The 16402-nt window shown below is 37.6% G+C and overlaps 1 protein-coding gene across 1 annotated transcript; it reads left to right on the top strand.

Moving 5' to 3' along the window:
• The first annotated feature begins 1003 nt into the window (after nucleotides 1-1003).
• LOC121735955 (trafficking protein particle complex subunit 10) lies at nucleotides 1004-14961 on the top strand. Its single transcript, XM_042126961.1, has 15 exons — nucleotides 1004-1286; nucleotides 1360-1574; nucleotides 1645-2037; nucleotides 2687-2986; nucleotides 4050-4259; nucleotides 5531-5766; nucleotides 7061-7243; nucleotides 7641-8048; nucleotides 8536-9013; nucleotides 9507-9686; nucleotides 9947-10174; nucleotides 10639-10899; nucleotides 12446-12527; nucleotides 12884-13009; nucleotides 14335-14961. Exons 1-15 carry the CDS (start codon nucleotides 1223-1225, stop codon nucleotides 14466-14468), a joined length of 3498 nt encoding a protein of 1165 aa, XP_041982895.1. The 5' UTR covers nucleotides 1004-1222; the 3' UTR covers nucleotides 14469-14961.
• Nucleotides 14962-16402: the final 1441 nt, after the last annotated feature.

Genomic DNA, 16402 nt, shown 5'->3' with positions numbered 1-16402 from the left:
TTTTTATCTATTTCTGTTAGTTTACATTGTTAGAAACACTCAAATAAAAACAACTTGACTCGAAATCGTTTTTAATAACCTCCTTTTTTTAAGTCGGTTAATAAAATGGTAACACAAAAAGTGACAGCCATATTGGTATGTTCCATAATTCACTTAAACTGGCCAGTGCAAACTGCGATCATCGCAGTTCGCTACGACTTCGCACTGGCCAGTAGCAAATTTAAAACACGTCATCGCTGTGCGATTACGAGTTTTATTATAAATTTGCTACTGAGACGTCCGGTCCGGTCCGTGTGACGTGTCATTGAGGTAGCGTAGGTAGCCGCTGTAGAACTTAGAAGTTCTACAGTAGAAAGTAGAAACCACCGTTGTTTTCATACAGGGAATATATTATAACACTACAGGAAAGGGCATATGGGCGAGGCCCGCGTGCCATAGTTATGTCCATGTATGTTCGTGAGTACGGATTTAAACCTTACGTTAGTTGACGTAAGGTGTAAAATTGCGTACAACTTCAAGTCTTATCATATTTAGCTGTCAAGCGCCATCTAGCGTTGAATAACTGAACTCGGTAGTCAGAGCCGGTATTGCTAAATTTTAATTCTTCTTTATTTCAACAGGGTTAGGGTTGTTTTTACGACATTGTTTTTAAAAAAGAAATCTCTTTGTGATTAGTTATTTCTTTTGTGTGCGTAAAATGTTACTGTGTGAGTTTGGCGACAGCAGTTTCAATGAAACTTACTTGCTATGGCCCTTCCTTTAGTGTTATATATTCCGTGTTTTCATACCTCTTCGCCATAGAGGATTTGGTAGACATATATCTAGGTCTATTAGGTTTGATTATAATATTTACAGCTTTTCACCACATGAAGCATCATTAATTTGTTGATAAAGGCTTTCCAAGCTAGCCAGTATGACTGGGAAAGCTTTGGAACACACCTGACATATGACACAAACGTATTGACACATGACATTTGTATTTTCAAATGGTCAATTTTGTCAATCCAATATCCAGATTTTTATTTCATTTGGAATACAAAGCGGGTCAAATAAAGTTTTCTACACATATTTGCTTAATTACTATATACGTGTGCGATACTGTTATACTAACCATATTACTTTGGTCCTCATGATACTAAAAAGTGGGCGGGTGGCCCCAGTTACTATCCAACAGTGCTCCAAATGTTATGAAGATAAAATAGACTCGTATTGATGATGAAAAATGAAGGGTGTTGATAGTTTACCATCAGACCGAGAAGGGATGACAAACAAACCAGTAGTAACATGTATGTTTCCGTTATTTTTAGGGCTCTATCGTCACACGAAAGTAGGAAACCAAAACAGTTTTTGATGTTTTAGGTGCAGGGGATTGGAATTTATTCTGTACCTTGGAGGCGCCTCTTGTGGCAGCTATACCTCAAGATTCTTGTGAATGGAGAAGGTCTTTTGGGAGGATAAATAAATTTGTGTATTTAGAAGCATCATTCATAAAATATAACAATAATGAAAAACCACAGTCTGAGCTGAATTTACTGAAACGTCCTATTTTTCATATCTACTGGACAGATTGTGTGGTAAATATTCTTTTGCACTATATAATTTTTTCCCCATGTTGAATAATATTACATATTCCTCAAATTGCAGGACATAGAATTTTATAAAACTACATTAAGAGAAGATATAGAAGGATGGCTCAAACAATTAGAGAAAAACAATATTACGGATTGGATGTTAGTTTTGGTTGAGACATATGATATAAGGAAAACGAACAAGCTCCTGCCGCGGACAACAGTGTTAGATAAGATTAAATCGGACTTTGCAGTGAAACAAACGGAGGATAGGTTTATTTCAGTCATTAATCCAATAAAATCGGAAGCGAGGAGTGCCGACTCATGGAGGACATTAGTGGCCAGAGTCAGACACTTCATTCTAGTTGCATATAATAAGGCTATCAATAAGTTTGAGGAGCATATGAGAGAGCAGAGAGAAAAGAGAAATGATTCAGAATGGGACTTTTGTAAATATTTTACCTTACAGGTATTTGTTTATTTAATATTTTTCATTATTTTTTTTTTTTTATAAAAATAAGGGGGCAAACAACCAAACGGGTCACCTGATGGAAAGCAACTTCCGTCGCCCATGGACACTCGCAGCATCAGAAGAGCTGCAGGTGCGTTGCCGGCCTTTTGAGAGGGAATATGGTAATAGGGGAGGGTAGGGAAGGGAATAGGGGAGGGTAGGGTAGGGGATTGGGCCTCCGGTAAACTCACTCATTCGGCGAAACACAGCGCAAGCGCTGTTTCACGCCGGTTTTCTGTGAGAAAGTGGTATTGCTCCGGTCGAGCCGGCCCATTCGTGCCGAAGCATGGCTCTCCCACGTATAAATTTTTAATTTAATTTAATGTTTTGAATAGTATAATAAAAAAACTAAATACTATAAAAGTATTATAGGGAGTATGTACCTATAATAAGATCAGGTAAATTAAAGTCAAAGTTCAAACAATGTTTTCTTTTTGCTTAATTTGTTAGAAATGCTACTTGACAGACCAGGGCATTGTTCTTATCATATTATACAATCAATTTAAAAACTAGTTATATTCTTATTATGTATTTAAATCAGAATTTATGACGTTGTTTACAAGATTTGTAAACATCATTATAAACTCTATGTATTTATTTATTACAGGAACAACTAGCATTTGTATTAGAAATGCTTGGCTTATACGAAGAAGCTCTAGTCCAATATGATGAGTTAGATGCTTTGTTTTCCCAATTCGTTCTCAATTCACATGTAACTGAGAGTCCAAAATGGCTGGAGACATTCAAACAGCCGGTGACGTCCTGGCAGGCTGTCAGATTAACTGCACTCATACCGCAGAAGTTAAGGGACTTAATTATTAAAAAGAAAGCCTCTCTTTTAGATTTTAGGAGTTATTTATTTCAACGACAAAGTGCCATGTTATTACGTACCTTTAAACCTTCCGAGGTAAGTTTCCATTAAAATGTATTTTAACACAATTAACATTATGCATCTAAATATCGTTTTTTGTGGTGACTTAAATAATTTATTAGTAAAACAAAACATAGACTCTATGTTTTGTTTTACTAATAAATTATTTTAGTCAGACACTAAAATATATAGATTTCTAATATATAAAATCCTCATGTCACAGTGTTTGTGCGCGATTTCCTCCAAAACGGCTCAACCGATTTTAATTTGTATGTACTATCAGAGAAGTTGATTCCTCAGCAGATGTGGGAACTAGTTTTTATTATTCGTAGGGGACCTACGTAGTTTACGTACGTCAAACCCAGCTGATTGTTCACATTTAACAATGAATTGACATGATCCGACCAAATGACTTTGGTCTGTCAACTGACTAGGAATCAAGTTCCTTGATGGTACATTCGTTAGGCGTGAGAATAGGTTTTTTTTTATCTACTTTTTATATTGAGACTAGAAATAATTTATATGGCAAAACAACATTTGCCGGGTTAGCTAGTTATAATAAGAATATTTCTGTTTAGCTATTAAAATGATATCTCCTTCTGCTATAGTTCAGATTTGAATCGCTTTTATAAAACATTTGTCATGCCACGAGTCAATGTTAGCTGATGCTTAGATTTATAGATATATCGGTTAAAGCTAATACACCAATAATTGACTGGTTATTATTTCTTCTTGGCCAACCAACTGTAACACAAATTGCTAGTGATTTAATTACTAATGCCGTTGCGAGGATATGATGTCAGTTGTAAAAATACAACTGTTTATAATTCCTAGGTGAAAAGTGTTCATTGGCAAACATCATCATCAACCTTTGAGCTATAATTTACTTAAAGTTTTTGTAATACTTGCTAAGCTTAATAAAAAAGTCATGTTTAGTAAAATCTCTACACGGTTTTTCCTTAACAGAACATTAATTAATTTATGACTTTCATCTTAAAAAAAAATTTGAGACTAAACTAGTTTTTTGCGCTTTGTAAGTTATTTAGGTCTAGAAATAAGTGTGCAAACTGAAACCTAAACAATACCCTTGCATTTTTAGATTGCATCCCGTTGTCTATCTACGGTGCACAACACTTCAGTAGAGCTCACGCTACTCGGCGCGAGCGCGGCCGACGGCGCAGCGGCGTGCTGGGCGCACCTTGCGTGCGTGGAGACGCTGCGGGCGTGCGAGCGACTCGCCGCGACCAACACCGCGCTCGACGCGTGCACGGCCATGAACGCGCCGCTCCTGCACAACGCCAAGGATAAGGTGTGTATGTGTATCTCTGACGTTACTCATCTGTCTCTCTTTAACACTGCTCGGCACGTGCTGGGCGCTTCTGGCGTGCGTGAAGACGCTGCGGACGTGCGAGCAACTCGCCGCGACCAACACCGCGCTCGACGCGTGCACGACCATGAACGCGCCGCTCCTGCACAACGCCAGGACAAAGTGCGTCCGTCTTTCTCTCTGACACCGCTCGTCTGTCTCTCTCTAACACTGCTCGGCGCGTGCTTGACGCACCTGGCGTGCGTGGAGACGCTGTGGGTGTGCGGGCGACTCGCTGCGACGCTCAGGACAAGGTTTGTCTGTCTCTCTCTAACACAACGTCAAGGACAAAGTATGTCTGTCTCTTTGTAACGCTATTATTGGCGAGCGATTTTAGGGCGGAGCAGGCACGCAGCGAATACGTCGCAGGCATCGCAGTTTACAAAGAGCAGAAGGTTGCTAATTCGTTGTGCGTCGATGACGTATTTGCTGCGTGTCTGTCCCGCCCCTAAGCCGCTCGCCATCGGCTAGTATGATAGCCCTAACATTTGGCATGCGAGGAGACGCTGACAAGACATTTTTAGACTCGATTTTAGCCTAATTGCTAGCAACATTTTAGACCAATTCCTCACAAGACTAATTTCTAAAAACGTTTTGACATATGCTGCAAGCTCGCGCAGTTACAATAATAGCCTCTATAATCTGACTTTAAGCTATAGAATATCTCGAAGGTCAGTGTGCTCGCACAGTTATACATTGGGGTAAATAGTTAATTATCAGTGTTTACGTCTGGTAGCTGAATACATGGCAGAATATACAATACATGCGTGCCTTGCGTGTGATTTTGACAAATGAATTGTGAAGGAAGACATACTGTTTCCGGATGGATAAGCAACTAATGACACTACATTACTTACAAGAAAATATTTTTAGGAATGTATTAAATTAGTAGTTATTTAATTGACAATGTATCCTTAATTAATTTAAGGTTAAAGCCAAATGCAAATATTGTTAACATTGATTTAAATAAGAAAAAATTAAGAGCTACTCTCGCGACTAAGCCGACTATATCAAAGATTTTAGGTTGTTCTATAATGGTACTATTTTAATAAATAAAAAGTGTTGCAATAGTAGTTTTTGACTATTATTTTACACAACAAATGCAAGTATTTACATGCAAAAGCTAGGATTTAACTGTTAACAGACTTGCCATACAAGTATGTATAAACAGACTTGAGATATAAGTCATATAAGTGTATCTATTTTTTTTTCAGCTTCACGAGCTAGGCAAGCTCTGCGGCCTGCTACCCGGTACTCCGGACCCCACGTCGGAGCAGCTCCATCTGGTTGTGATGCTGTCAGCAGGGATGGGGGACAGCGAGCCCAACAACCAGCAGTCCCCGACCGACAGGCTGAAGGAGGCACTGTGTAGCAAGACCAGCTTCCAGCAGTATTATCTCGAGCTGGCCGAGCTGGCCATGGGCACGTACAAGCATATTGGGTGGCTCAGGTCAGTTGATACTTTGTTATGGATAGCAGGTGTTTAGTTTTAATGGGTTATTTCCGAATGAGAATAGTATAAATAGCCTTTCTAGTAAAAATATCCGTACTTTTTACTTATTCATTACAGGGGTAAAATTATAATATATACTAGAGATCGCCCAATAGTCGAAATTCGACCTTAGTTTCAACGACATTAGGACTACTACCTATATTTTGTAAAAAATATTGACTTTATAAATTTTTTTCAACTCTCGTCTCTGGGACTCAGCTGATCTCAGACTGGCCGTGTAAGCATTGTCTAAATAGTATCTTAGATTCAATAAAAAAAACTATAATCCATTTAATTTGTCAACTTGTTGTCAACAGACTTCAACCATAAATAAAAGAGTATAACTCGTATGTATAGGCTTGTCACTCAAAAATCTGTCATTTCTCATGTGTGTGTGTTGTAGTGTGTGTAATGTTTTATTTGTTAAAAAAAATGTATGATAAAAGCATAATTTCAAAATAATATTAGTTCGATGCACTCCTTCATCATATAAACTATAACTGTGCTAAATTTCATGCAACTACGTTTCCCCATTTTTCATAAAAAGGGTCACAAAGTTTTTCGTTCGCGTATTAATATTATGATATAGGGCAAAAAACTACTTTGTCATTGTCTGGCAAATTGAAACGTGACATAATAGATAAAGATATAGCGAAAGGGGTGTTACACAGACATAGATCAAGATAGATACCGCATGTGTATATACTTCGCGTGCCATGTCGCGTTCCCAAACGACGAGCTATGCTCGTCTTTCGAAAGTCTGTTCTTTAGTCTGCTTTCGGAATCGGACGTCAATCGGAATTTTAAAAATGCCTGAATGCCTAAATGCCTAATTATGCCGTATTGAGCTGTAGAAATTCGAAATGAAACGTTAGCCTAGATAATGGACACGTTTCTTATCATCGGTACGTCACACTAGGTAGGAAAAAAGTGGCACGCTCGTTTTCATACAAATCAAGGGACATGCGGTATCTATCTTGATCTATGTCTGTGGGGTGTTATTAGTTTTGCGTGTCGGTCTGTCTTTGTTTGTGTGTGTCTGTCTATGGCAACATGGTGGACCGATTTTGATCAAGATTTTTTTTATTGATGATCGAAAAATTTTTTAGCAATAGTTCGTCATAACATAACGCTCAAAACCGAAAAATTTGAATTTATTTAATTAAAGATTGTATGCAAGAAGTTTTCGATTGGAGGTTGCTATAATTTTTTTCAATTTAATGTTCTATCTATTATTTAAAAAAAATCCCAGGTTCGCCCGCCACATAGGCCGAGACCTGGCTTCATTCTACTCGGAGCTGGGGGAGTGCAGCAAGGCTGTAGTGTTCCTTACTGACGCACTGAGGTCATACGAGGAGCAGAAATGGCCGGACTTGGCTGCTCAGACAAGACTCGAGTTGGTGGCTGCGGCTAAGAAGATGAACGATGTAGATAGGTAAATATTGAAATAAGTATGTATCATCAGAAAATTGATCAAAGAAGGCCGACCTGTGAATTTGGTCGGGTTATATTGATATAACCCGACCAAATTCACAGGTCAAAGTTTCTGCGAGTGTCCATGGGCGACGGAAGTTGCATTCCATCGTTTGCTCGTTTGCCCCCTTATTTCCTTAAAAAAAAAAAACATGACAAATAACGACACATGATTTGACATACCCCAACCAAACAACGGAGGTCCGTCCGTTATCTTCTTAACAGTTATACGCGATAGAAATAAAGGTAGCCAAAATCCTATAAACGCATATTTAGAATTCCCATAGAACTCATGTATAACAATCATAATTATCCACCTGTTCAAAAGAGTTCTACAATATATAACCATTTTCTTTCAGATATACAAAGCTCTCTGCTAGAATAGCTAGTACGGTCGAATTAGAAATTCTAGTCCGAAATTTTTACTACGAGGAGATGTGGAAGTCTATGAGAGAGAATCTCGCTGAAAGACAGGAGTCTGTGCTGACCGAACTCAACGATTGCTTCAAAATCGTCTCAGCAACTTTGGTGCCGTCCGAACGTGGTGTTTACATCACTGATAATAAGATTCAAGTTCGCCTGGTGTTCGATAGTAATTTTCCAAAGGATATCCTATGTAATAGAGCCGCTATAAGTATAGAGAGATATGAGAAGAAGACGCCGGCTAAGAATTATAAGACTGATTTATCTGCTAGTGTAAGTGTCGCGTCGCCCAAGAAATCCAAAGAGTGTACAGATGATAGTGAAACTAATGTCGTTTTTACAGAGTGAGTATATTTTGTAATACATTATTATTATACTTAATTAATCAAAGCTTTTTATTGGCGCATACAATACTACTAGAATCTTTTTGCTGGTGGCAGAAATCTTATATCTAAATTCTTGTATTTATATATATAATTGGAATCTCAGAATCGGCTCCAACTATTTTCCTGAAATCCGATAAGTCGATCTAGCTAGGAATCATTTTTATAAAATGTCATTTTATTAGTGTTTTATCGAATACCGAGCAAAGCTCGGTCAAATAGCTAGTTAAATATAATGCTACCATCTTATAAAGTGTCGTAGACAATTTTTTCATATCCATATCCTCCTACCCTCCGTGTATGTATGTCTCTACAATGTTACTATAGCTCTGTATGTGTAGACAATGTCACTAAATTATATTTTTGTCACTTTTCTTTGTATTTCTCTTTTTCTTTTTGTTAGATGAATAGTAACAGTAACTTAATATTGTTTTTATTTTATTTTCAGAATAAGATTAGACGATTTAAAACCTAAAGATCCCCTCCTGCACCCGATGCACATAACCTCAAAACTTCACTACAAAGAGGACAAGACATTGCAAAAGGCGACGGTAGAGTACCAAAACGTTAAAGCGCCTCTGAAAAGATCGGACAGCAGTAAATACAGAAAACCCTCTGCCACAGTCAGAAACAACTTTGAATCGTCATTTACGCATAACGATGTGGTTATAAAACCCGGACAAAATGAAATAATACTCGAACATGTTGCGAACAAGTGTGGTGCGTTTAGATTGGGACAAGTGTCTTTATTGATTGATAAGTTGGAATTCCTATCGAACGTGTTGATTGGGAGTAAGCTGGGTTATGATGTGGAGACAAAGGTTGTGTCGGTTTATCTGAATAAGGTTGAGCCGAAGAAGGATTTGATTGCGGGCTTGGAACAGGAAATGGAGCTAGTTGTAACTAGCGGCAGCTCGAAAATTGAGGTAATTTATTATTTCCCATATTGTTCTCGTTGAAAAAGTCCCGATAGTGAGATATTAAGCTACTAATTAGATAGGCATCCATAACTTACTAATAGGAGTTGTTTGCCTTTTTTTCACCCGCACATATTGCTATCCTACTCACGTGGAAACGAGATGCCAAAATTTTTTGGTTGCTCAAAATACATAATATTACAATATGTTATGTCTGGTCTATGAGGTATAGACTATCGAAAAGCACGAGTGAAAGACTTGCAGCAGCAGAAATGCAGCAAACCAACTATTTATTAATATCAATTATTTCTTATGCTCCGTTCTTGACTTGCTCCATTCTTGACTGCTCGGGACTTGCACGCGTCAGCATTCACGCACCTGTATAGAGACCCCACACAATACCTAATAGAAAATATTTTTTTAAGTTACTAATCATACAATTAAAGATCCATATCTCGTCAGTGGATGTCAATGATCAATGTAAAAAAAAAACAATTTTCAGGAGTCGTCAATCCTTCTCAAGACATCAACGGGTCTGAACGCGCGGTTCCCGAGCGATGTTCTCGGTTCCCGGGAGCTGACGGTGCCGGTTCCCGCGGCGGAACCCTTCCACACCACGCGGGTTCCGTTAATGTTGTACGCGAACCTGCAACCGAGGAGAGAGAAGAGTATTGAGCATACGGTATTTACTTATTTATTCATTTATAATTTCTTTATTTGCATATAAACAAAACAAAAACAACATAAGACAAGGAATATAGCAAATAGGCGGCTTTCAGCGGTTTCTTCCAGACAACCAAAATATGATAGCAGAAGGTAATGTTAAAGTGCTAAATTAAACTTTTTATTGAAGTTATTAAAAAATAATGCTTTCAGTTGTAAGTTTCAATTATAATATTATGAGTTATGACTAATAATATTATCTATTCATTAAATTTCCAGGTGTGGCTGACTTGTCCCTGGTGGGAGTCAGTAACGGAAGTTCCGTTACACTTCTCCCCGCCAATGGTCGCGACTTGGCAGCTACTGACGTCCAACACTCGGAAGTTCGTGCAAGTAACCGTCAAGTCGACTGTTGCTCACTTCACGGAGTTTATACTGAGTGAACCCAAGTTGGAGTGCGATGGAAGTGCTATGTCCGATCTGAATCCGAAATGTACGAGGGATTTGGTGAGTCAGCCGTGGTGTTTGTAATAAGTATTAGAACAATTTCTTATCATTATATTTATAGACCTATAAATTGCCTGTGTAAACAAGCTAAAAATTGTAACTACTTGAAAAGTTACAACTTTCATAGACTATTTACAATTTTTAACCCCTGAGGAAAAAATAGAGGCTTCACAAGTTTGTCGTGTCTGTCTGTGTGTGCATGTTTCTATCTGTGTGTATTCGTGGCATGGTAGCATTCAAACGAGTAGACCGATTTTGATAAATTTTTTTTTGTTTGAAAGCTGACGTGATCGAGTGTTCTAAACGACAGTCCATCGTCATCAGCCCTCTTAGTGTTAAAAAATTTCGGTATTTATTTCATTTCATGCCAGTTACTTGACCGGTTCAATATTTTCCATTTCTTCTGACACCTATTATTATTAATAGTGTTTTGTATCTTTTTTTAATGTCATATTATTTCACAGATGGTGTCATCAGATGGCACGACCGCTTCCTTCATGTGGGAGCTACTCAAGGACCCGCTAGTTAAGGCGAAGCCACTTAAAGCAACATTCACAGTCCTATACCGTCCCGTCACAGAAGATATAACTAGAACATTCACCTGTCCCTTCGACATACAAGACTACACGACGCTCTTCGTGATAAGAACTAAGTTGGAGCCGGGGAAGGGATCTGACTTTTGTAGGGCGTCGCAAGTGTGCAGCCTGCAACTTAATATACAGAGGGTATGTATTAACTTTACTAATAATAACGTATTAAATAGTGTTATCTCTCTAATAGTGCAATCTACTGTACTATTATGTACACGGACGAAATAGTCATACAATAGGCATGATGACTATTTTTTTTTCTTATCGGTAATTGAAAGTTACTTAAAAAATAGAAACATCGTTGAAAGAATGACTCTGATAGCTTAAAAATTCACCAAGATATGATAATTCAAATATCTTATAAAAAAGACCTGCCCGAATCGCTCCATACAAAGTGCTACGAAAGTATGACGTCAGTCTTTCGTAGTTTGTACGCATCGGGACACAACTTTGTTCGACAGGTATATTAAATATTGCGTTTATGAAAGTGGTTTCATAACAAAAGTTGCTTTTAATTGCATAAGTTATCGAATTGTATACAAATATTAAGAAATTTAATTGAAAAGAAATTCGACTTGAATATCCAACTTTGAAGGCGCATAACAAAAAAAATACAAATGCTATCAAGCTGAAATTTTGGAAACACTTATTTTTTACCGTGATTTCTTTATTTTGTTAACAAAATTCAATTATCTTTGACCTTGTCATCATCCCTATTTTTGTTGATCAGATATGTTATAAAAGTGGTTTGATATACAAGGACAATATATTGTTTGACTATAATAAAACCACTGTTTACACTGTGTAGGAAATCTATATATAATACTAGCTGTACCGGCAAACGTTTCTTTGCCATATAAAGTATTTCGCCCGTATTATTTTATTGAAGTGACTAAATAAGTATGTCACCATGGCAACGTCCATCACTATCCCATCGCACAAACAATGGTCGCCGTCAGTCTCGAGTTGTAATAATTTACTATTATTTATTCAACAAATGCACTTATCAATATAAAAAGTACCCAGTAGCCGATTCTCAGACCCACTAAATATGCATATAAAATTTGGTTAAAATCAATAAAGCCGTTTCGGAGGAGTACGGTGACTAACATTGTGACACGAGAATTTTATATAAATGATATCAAGAATAAACTTTTTTACTTTTAAGCTTGTGATATCTCATAATATCTTTGCGCCATTTTATTAAATAGAATCGTTGAATGATTGTTAGATTCTTGTAATCTCAGAGTAGCTCACACCATTTGATATTTCAAATTAAAACAAAATTTACACATTGCAGAGTCTTGCCAATGTTAAAATCGGTTTGACCTTTGTAAAGGTTAATGCACATTGTTGTAGTAATACAACTTGACTGGTGGGCCATGTTCAATACTCGAGGACGTGATATTTGGCTATTATATGAAATGAAAAAAACAATATAAAAAATAATATCAATTGATCACTGAGTAAATGTAGCTTAAAGTTAATTATTTACCCAACACATGGACACCGCGCGCGGGAGGGGTTGTATATTTATCGAGTTATTGAGAAAAACCTAATTTGGCGACGAATCCGCGTCGTTCTTTTTCACCTGGCATATGAAAAACGGGCGTGAGTGTGAAGAGAGAAGGACGATGTTTGATTTTTATAATAGTGTGCTTAAACAAATGTTTTGTTTTAGGTAAACGAAACTGAATATACGTCGCTCATGTACGAAGTGTTAGCGGATCAAACCATGTGGGCGGTGCTGGGACGCACAGCAGGTAACTTACACAAACAATACAGCTCATTTAAATTGTAAATATACGTAAGCGGGATTCGAAAAATCTTGGCTATGTAGGTACATAGTACAGCGGGGCTAAAATGGTCACATTTAGCAATTCCTCTCAATCAATTCAGCAAATGAATTGTCAAAACTGTCAAACTGACAAATGTCAAATCAGTACAAAAATACAGAAATGAATTGCAAGCAGAGTTGCATTTTGCGATTTTAGAAAAATGAATCATATTATGATTCATATCATGATTCTTCAAAGCGACCATATTAGCCCCGCAGAACTCCTCGTGTGAGTCCGACTCGAATTTGGCAAATTATTAAACTACAACTTGTCGTCTCCAGGCGTTCTAACGATGGAGAACAGTGGATCACCGCAGAGCGTGTCGCTAGACGTGATGCCGCTCGGCGCGGGCTTCCTGCCGCTGCCCGCCGTCCGCCTGTCCAAATACATCGCCGCCAACACTAAAGGTGACGCACAGACACAGATACACATACATTTTACGTGGTAGAGTCATGCTTCGGCACGAATGGGCTGGCTCGACCGGAGAAATACCACGGGCTCACAGGAAACCGGCGTGAAACAGCGCTTGTGCTGTGTTTCGCCGAGTGAGTGAGTTTACCGGAGGCCCAATCCTCTTCCCTACCCTTCCCTATTCCCTTCCTTACCCTCCCCTATTCCCTCTTAAATACACACTACTGACTACAATATACATTACAATAATGTATATTGTAGTCAGTAGTGTGTATTTTTTTATATAACCTACCTAAGCACCTAGCACCCAAAGTGGGCTACGTCTAGTTTTTACCGGTTAGAACTAACTTTATGTATCTGTATCTATTCACACTCGCATACGAAATATACTATTATTGTCTATTAGACAAATTATTATTGACTAATAGACATACCTACTTAATTTGATGGGATTTTGGCAATCTTAGCTGGACTACGACTATGGTACAACCTTAAAGTTAATATACCTAACGGAATAGAGAAACAAAGGCCTGAGCAAGAGAGATGTCACTATCAGTAACATTGCAGGGTAAAAAGAGACGTGTGATACATGACAGCAGCACTCGTTTTTGACGTCCAGTCGGCACGTGCCGCACGTTGACAATTTAATCTCATATAAATCACGTTCAATCATGCTTGTGTAAGTGTATACGTACACATATTTTTACACACAGATGAAACCAATTTCGGTTACGTTTGACAGCTCGAGATTGTTGCTCTATTCCGCTAGGTATATTAACTTTATGGGTACAACCCTGCATCTTTGGGTGCCATTAAATAAGAAGAATAACATTAATTTGACATAATGCGACCAAGTAACTATGGAGGGTAGATGGAGGAGAACTATCTTATATGGGGGATATTTGAAATAGTGTCCAGCTGTACGCAGTAAATAACAGTTGAAAAATCCTCCAAGAGTGGCGCTAGCTGCAGCAAAGGGTACGGAATGAATGTAGCCGTTGGTGACAAAATATAAATTGAAGTTAGCCGAATAGCCGAGTCACAGAATTACTGGGTTAATACCAATATATTTTGAAAAATATAACCTAAAATAGCTGAACTAAACTGCTAAATGATTTAAAATTTACCCTGTTGCTACTGTAGCGCCACCCTAATTAAACGCATTTCAGCGGACACTTTTTACATACAGAGATAGTTCTCCTCCATCTACACTCCATACAAGTAACATAGTCCCGCTTACTGTCTATGAAAGTTTTGTAATGTTTTCCATTTTATTATATATCTGTTTGTTATATATAAATCAATCAATTTAACATTTCAGATCCGAAGAAAGATATATCCCCGCACCCTCGGCTCGAGCCGTTCAGCCCTGGCCAGGTGTACCACGCGAGTAAGGCCAAGCAGGTCCATGTATTGCCGCCTGCGCAGAAAGACCACGCCGATATTGTTGTTTAAATCATCATCGCCCGACCAGCAGGCTAAGCATAACATCATAAGAAACGGGAAATAATGGACTTACTGACAGATTCTACTGATAAAATCGCGGATTTCCTTCGTCTATCACTTTTTTTCTTCCGTAGAAAGAAATCGCTCTATGGTGATTATACTAAGCCTGCAAGCCGTCATTTATGTGAAAACCGCCATCACCATTTGAACTTCCGAAGTTCTTAGCAATCTAAGTCGCAATAGACAACGAACCAGTAAGCCGACTGCAAACAAACTGACGAAGCGAATACCGCTGTAAGCATGCTATGAACGGTCGAGCAATGCAGCGGCACGTGCCGGCCGATATGACATACTACGTCAAACTTCTAAGTTGGCGTACTGGTTCATTCTGTCTATTGTGTCTAAGTGCTTAGTCAAAATGCATTCGCCATATGCGATAGCGAAGTTGAATGTCAACAAAAATGAAAGGGATTTGACATAACGTATCGCTATGTGTCATGGCGCTTGCGATGCGTTATGTAAAATCCATAAAGTTATTATACCTAGCGGAATAGAGCTACAATCTCGAGCTGTCAAATGAAACCGAAATTGATTTACGTCTGTGTGTAAAAATATGTGTACGTAAACACTTACACAGGCATGATTGAACATGAGTGCCATCTCGCTTGCTCAGGCCATTGTTTCTCTATTCCGCTAGGTATATTAACTTTATGGTAAAATCCCATCTATTTTAGGCGGTAGACAAAAGACAAAAGTATATCGTGTTAGCGTGGGCCCTGCAAAAACTTTTGGTGTCTCGTCAACATTTTATTTTCATAATTAATTATGAAACATAAAACATAAATATTCTAAATACCGTTGTTTGCGAGCTGGTTAGAGTAGTAAAAAAATACAATGCTCATGCTTACGACTAAAAGTCGACAAAAGACAATAGATTAGATGTGCTATCTAGATGCGAGCATTGCTTCATCTTTTGTTTGTTTTATATTTTGTGTAATATTTCCTCGGTATTATATTGTTTATTATTAACTCAATTCCTATCCCAATTTTGTATTAATTGATATTCTTATAAGTCCTTTTGTATATATTTTAATACCTAAAATTAATAAATATAAAATGGAACTATATTCCAAATTCAAATATAACATGGCACCATCTTGAATTTAAACGTCAAAATAAACCTCAAAGTAAAAAAGGCACTGCCGTAATTGACAAAATCTCCCTTAGTATGTTACAACGTTTTGTTCTTGTTTAATACATTAGTATTTGAAGGACAATGACAAATTATTGTGTAGCTTATTCATTGTATAATTTACCGCCGCTACACGACACGACGCGGCACTTCACTTCCATAAAATTGACGTTTTACAAACGTCAGTTCTATAGAACATGAACCCCGCGATCCATTTAGCGTGAAAAACGATCAAAACGCTCAAAATGCCTCCTATTTTGAGGGTTTTGATCGTTTTTAACGCTAAAAAGAACGCGGGGGAAGTGTCATGTCGTGTGTTTTAGTGCAGTCTCGACTTAAGGGGAATAATGTTTTATGATAACATTGTATCAAACCTCGGAGAATCCATAATGTAATTAGTCCTTATAACAAGCCATATTATGACATCGAATTATAAATGAGAATTAAAAGCTATTGTATACCTAGTATAAAATATAAACAAAATATATTATGTATTCTCAAATGCACAGGACCATATACTATGTGATATTATAAAGTAAATTTCGACATAAAATAAAAAAGAAATAAGAAAACACGGTTTCTTTCTTAAACAATTTTCGGAATCATGTCGTTTCTTTTACTTCATAAATATTTTGTATAAACAGCATAATATTTAATAGTCTGTGTTTAGAAGAAAAACGCTTTATCTAATGTAGACGTGTACTGTATTCGGTGGGAAATTAATTATAGAAAACTAGAGTTTTATTTTTTA

The sequence above is a fragment of the Aricia agestis genome, chromosome 18 (assembly GCF_905147365.1).
Source record: "Aricia agestis chromosome 18, ilAriAges1.1, whole genome shotgun sequence".
In the NCBI taxonomy this organism is placed as follows: Eukaryota; Metazoa; Arthropoda; class Insecta; order Lepidoptera; family Lycaenidae; genus Aricia; species Aricia agestis.
The sequence above is the reverse complement of the archived record's forward strand: the minus strand, read 5'-3'. Positions and strand labels throughout refer to the sequence as shown.

Bases quoted from the DNA above. Each gene is read 5' to 3' on its own strand.
- LOC121735955 (XM_042126961.1), top strand. From the start codon at position 1,223: ATGAAGGGTGTTGATAGTTTACCATCAGACCGAGAAGGGATGACAAAC. The intron at 4,260-5,530 runs GTGTGTATGTGT...TTTTTTTTTCAG, and splicing joins TGCACAACGCCAAGGATAAG to CTTCACGAGCTAGGCAAGCT. The intron at 7,244-7,640 runs GTAAATATTGAA...ATTTTCTTTCAG, and splicing joins AAGATGAACGATGTAGATAG to ATATACAAAGCTCTCTGCTA.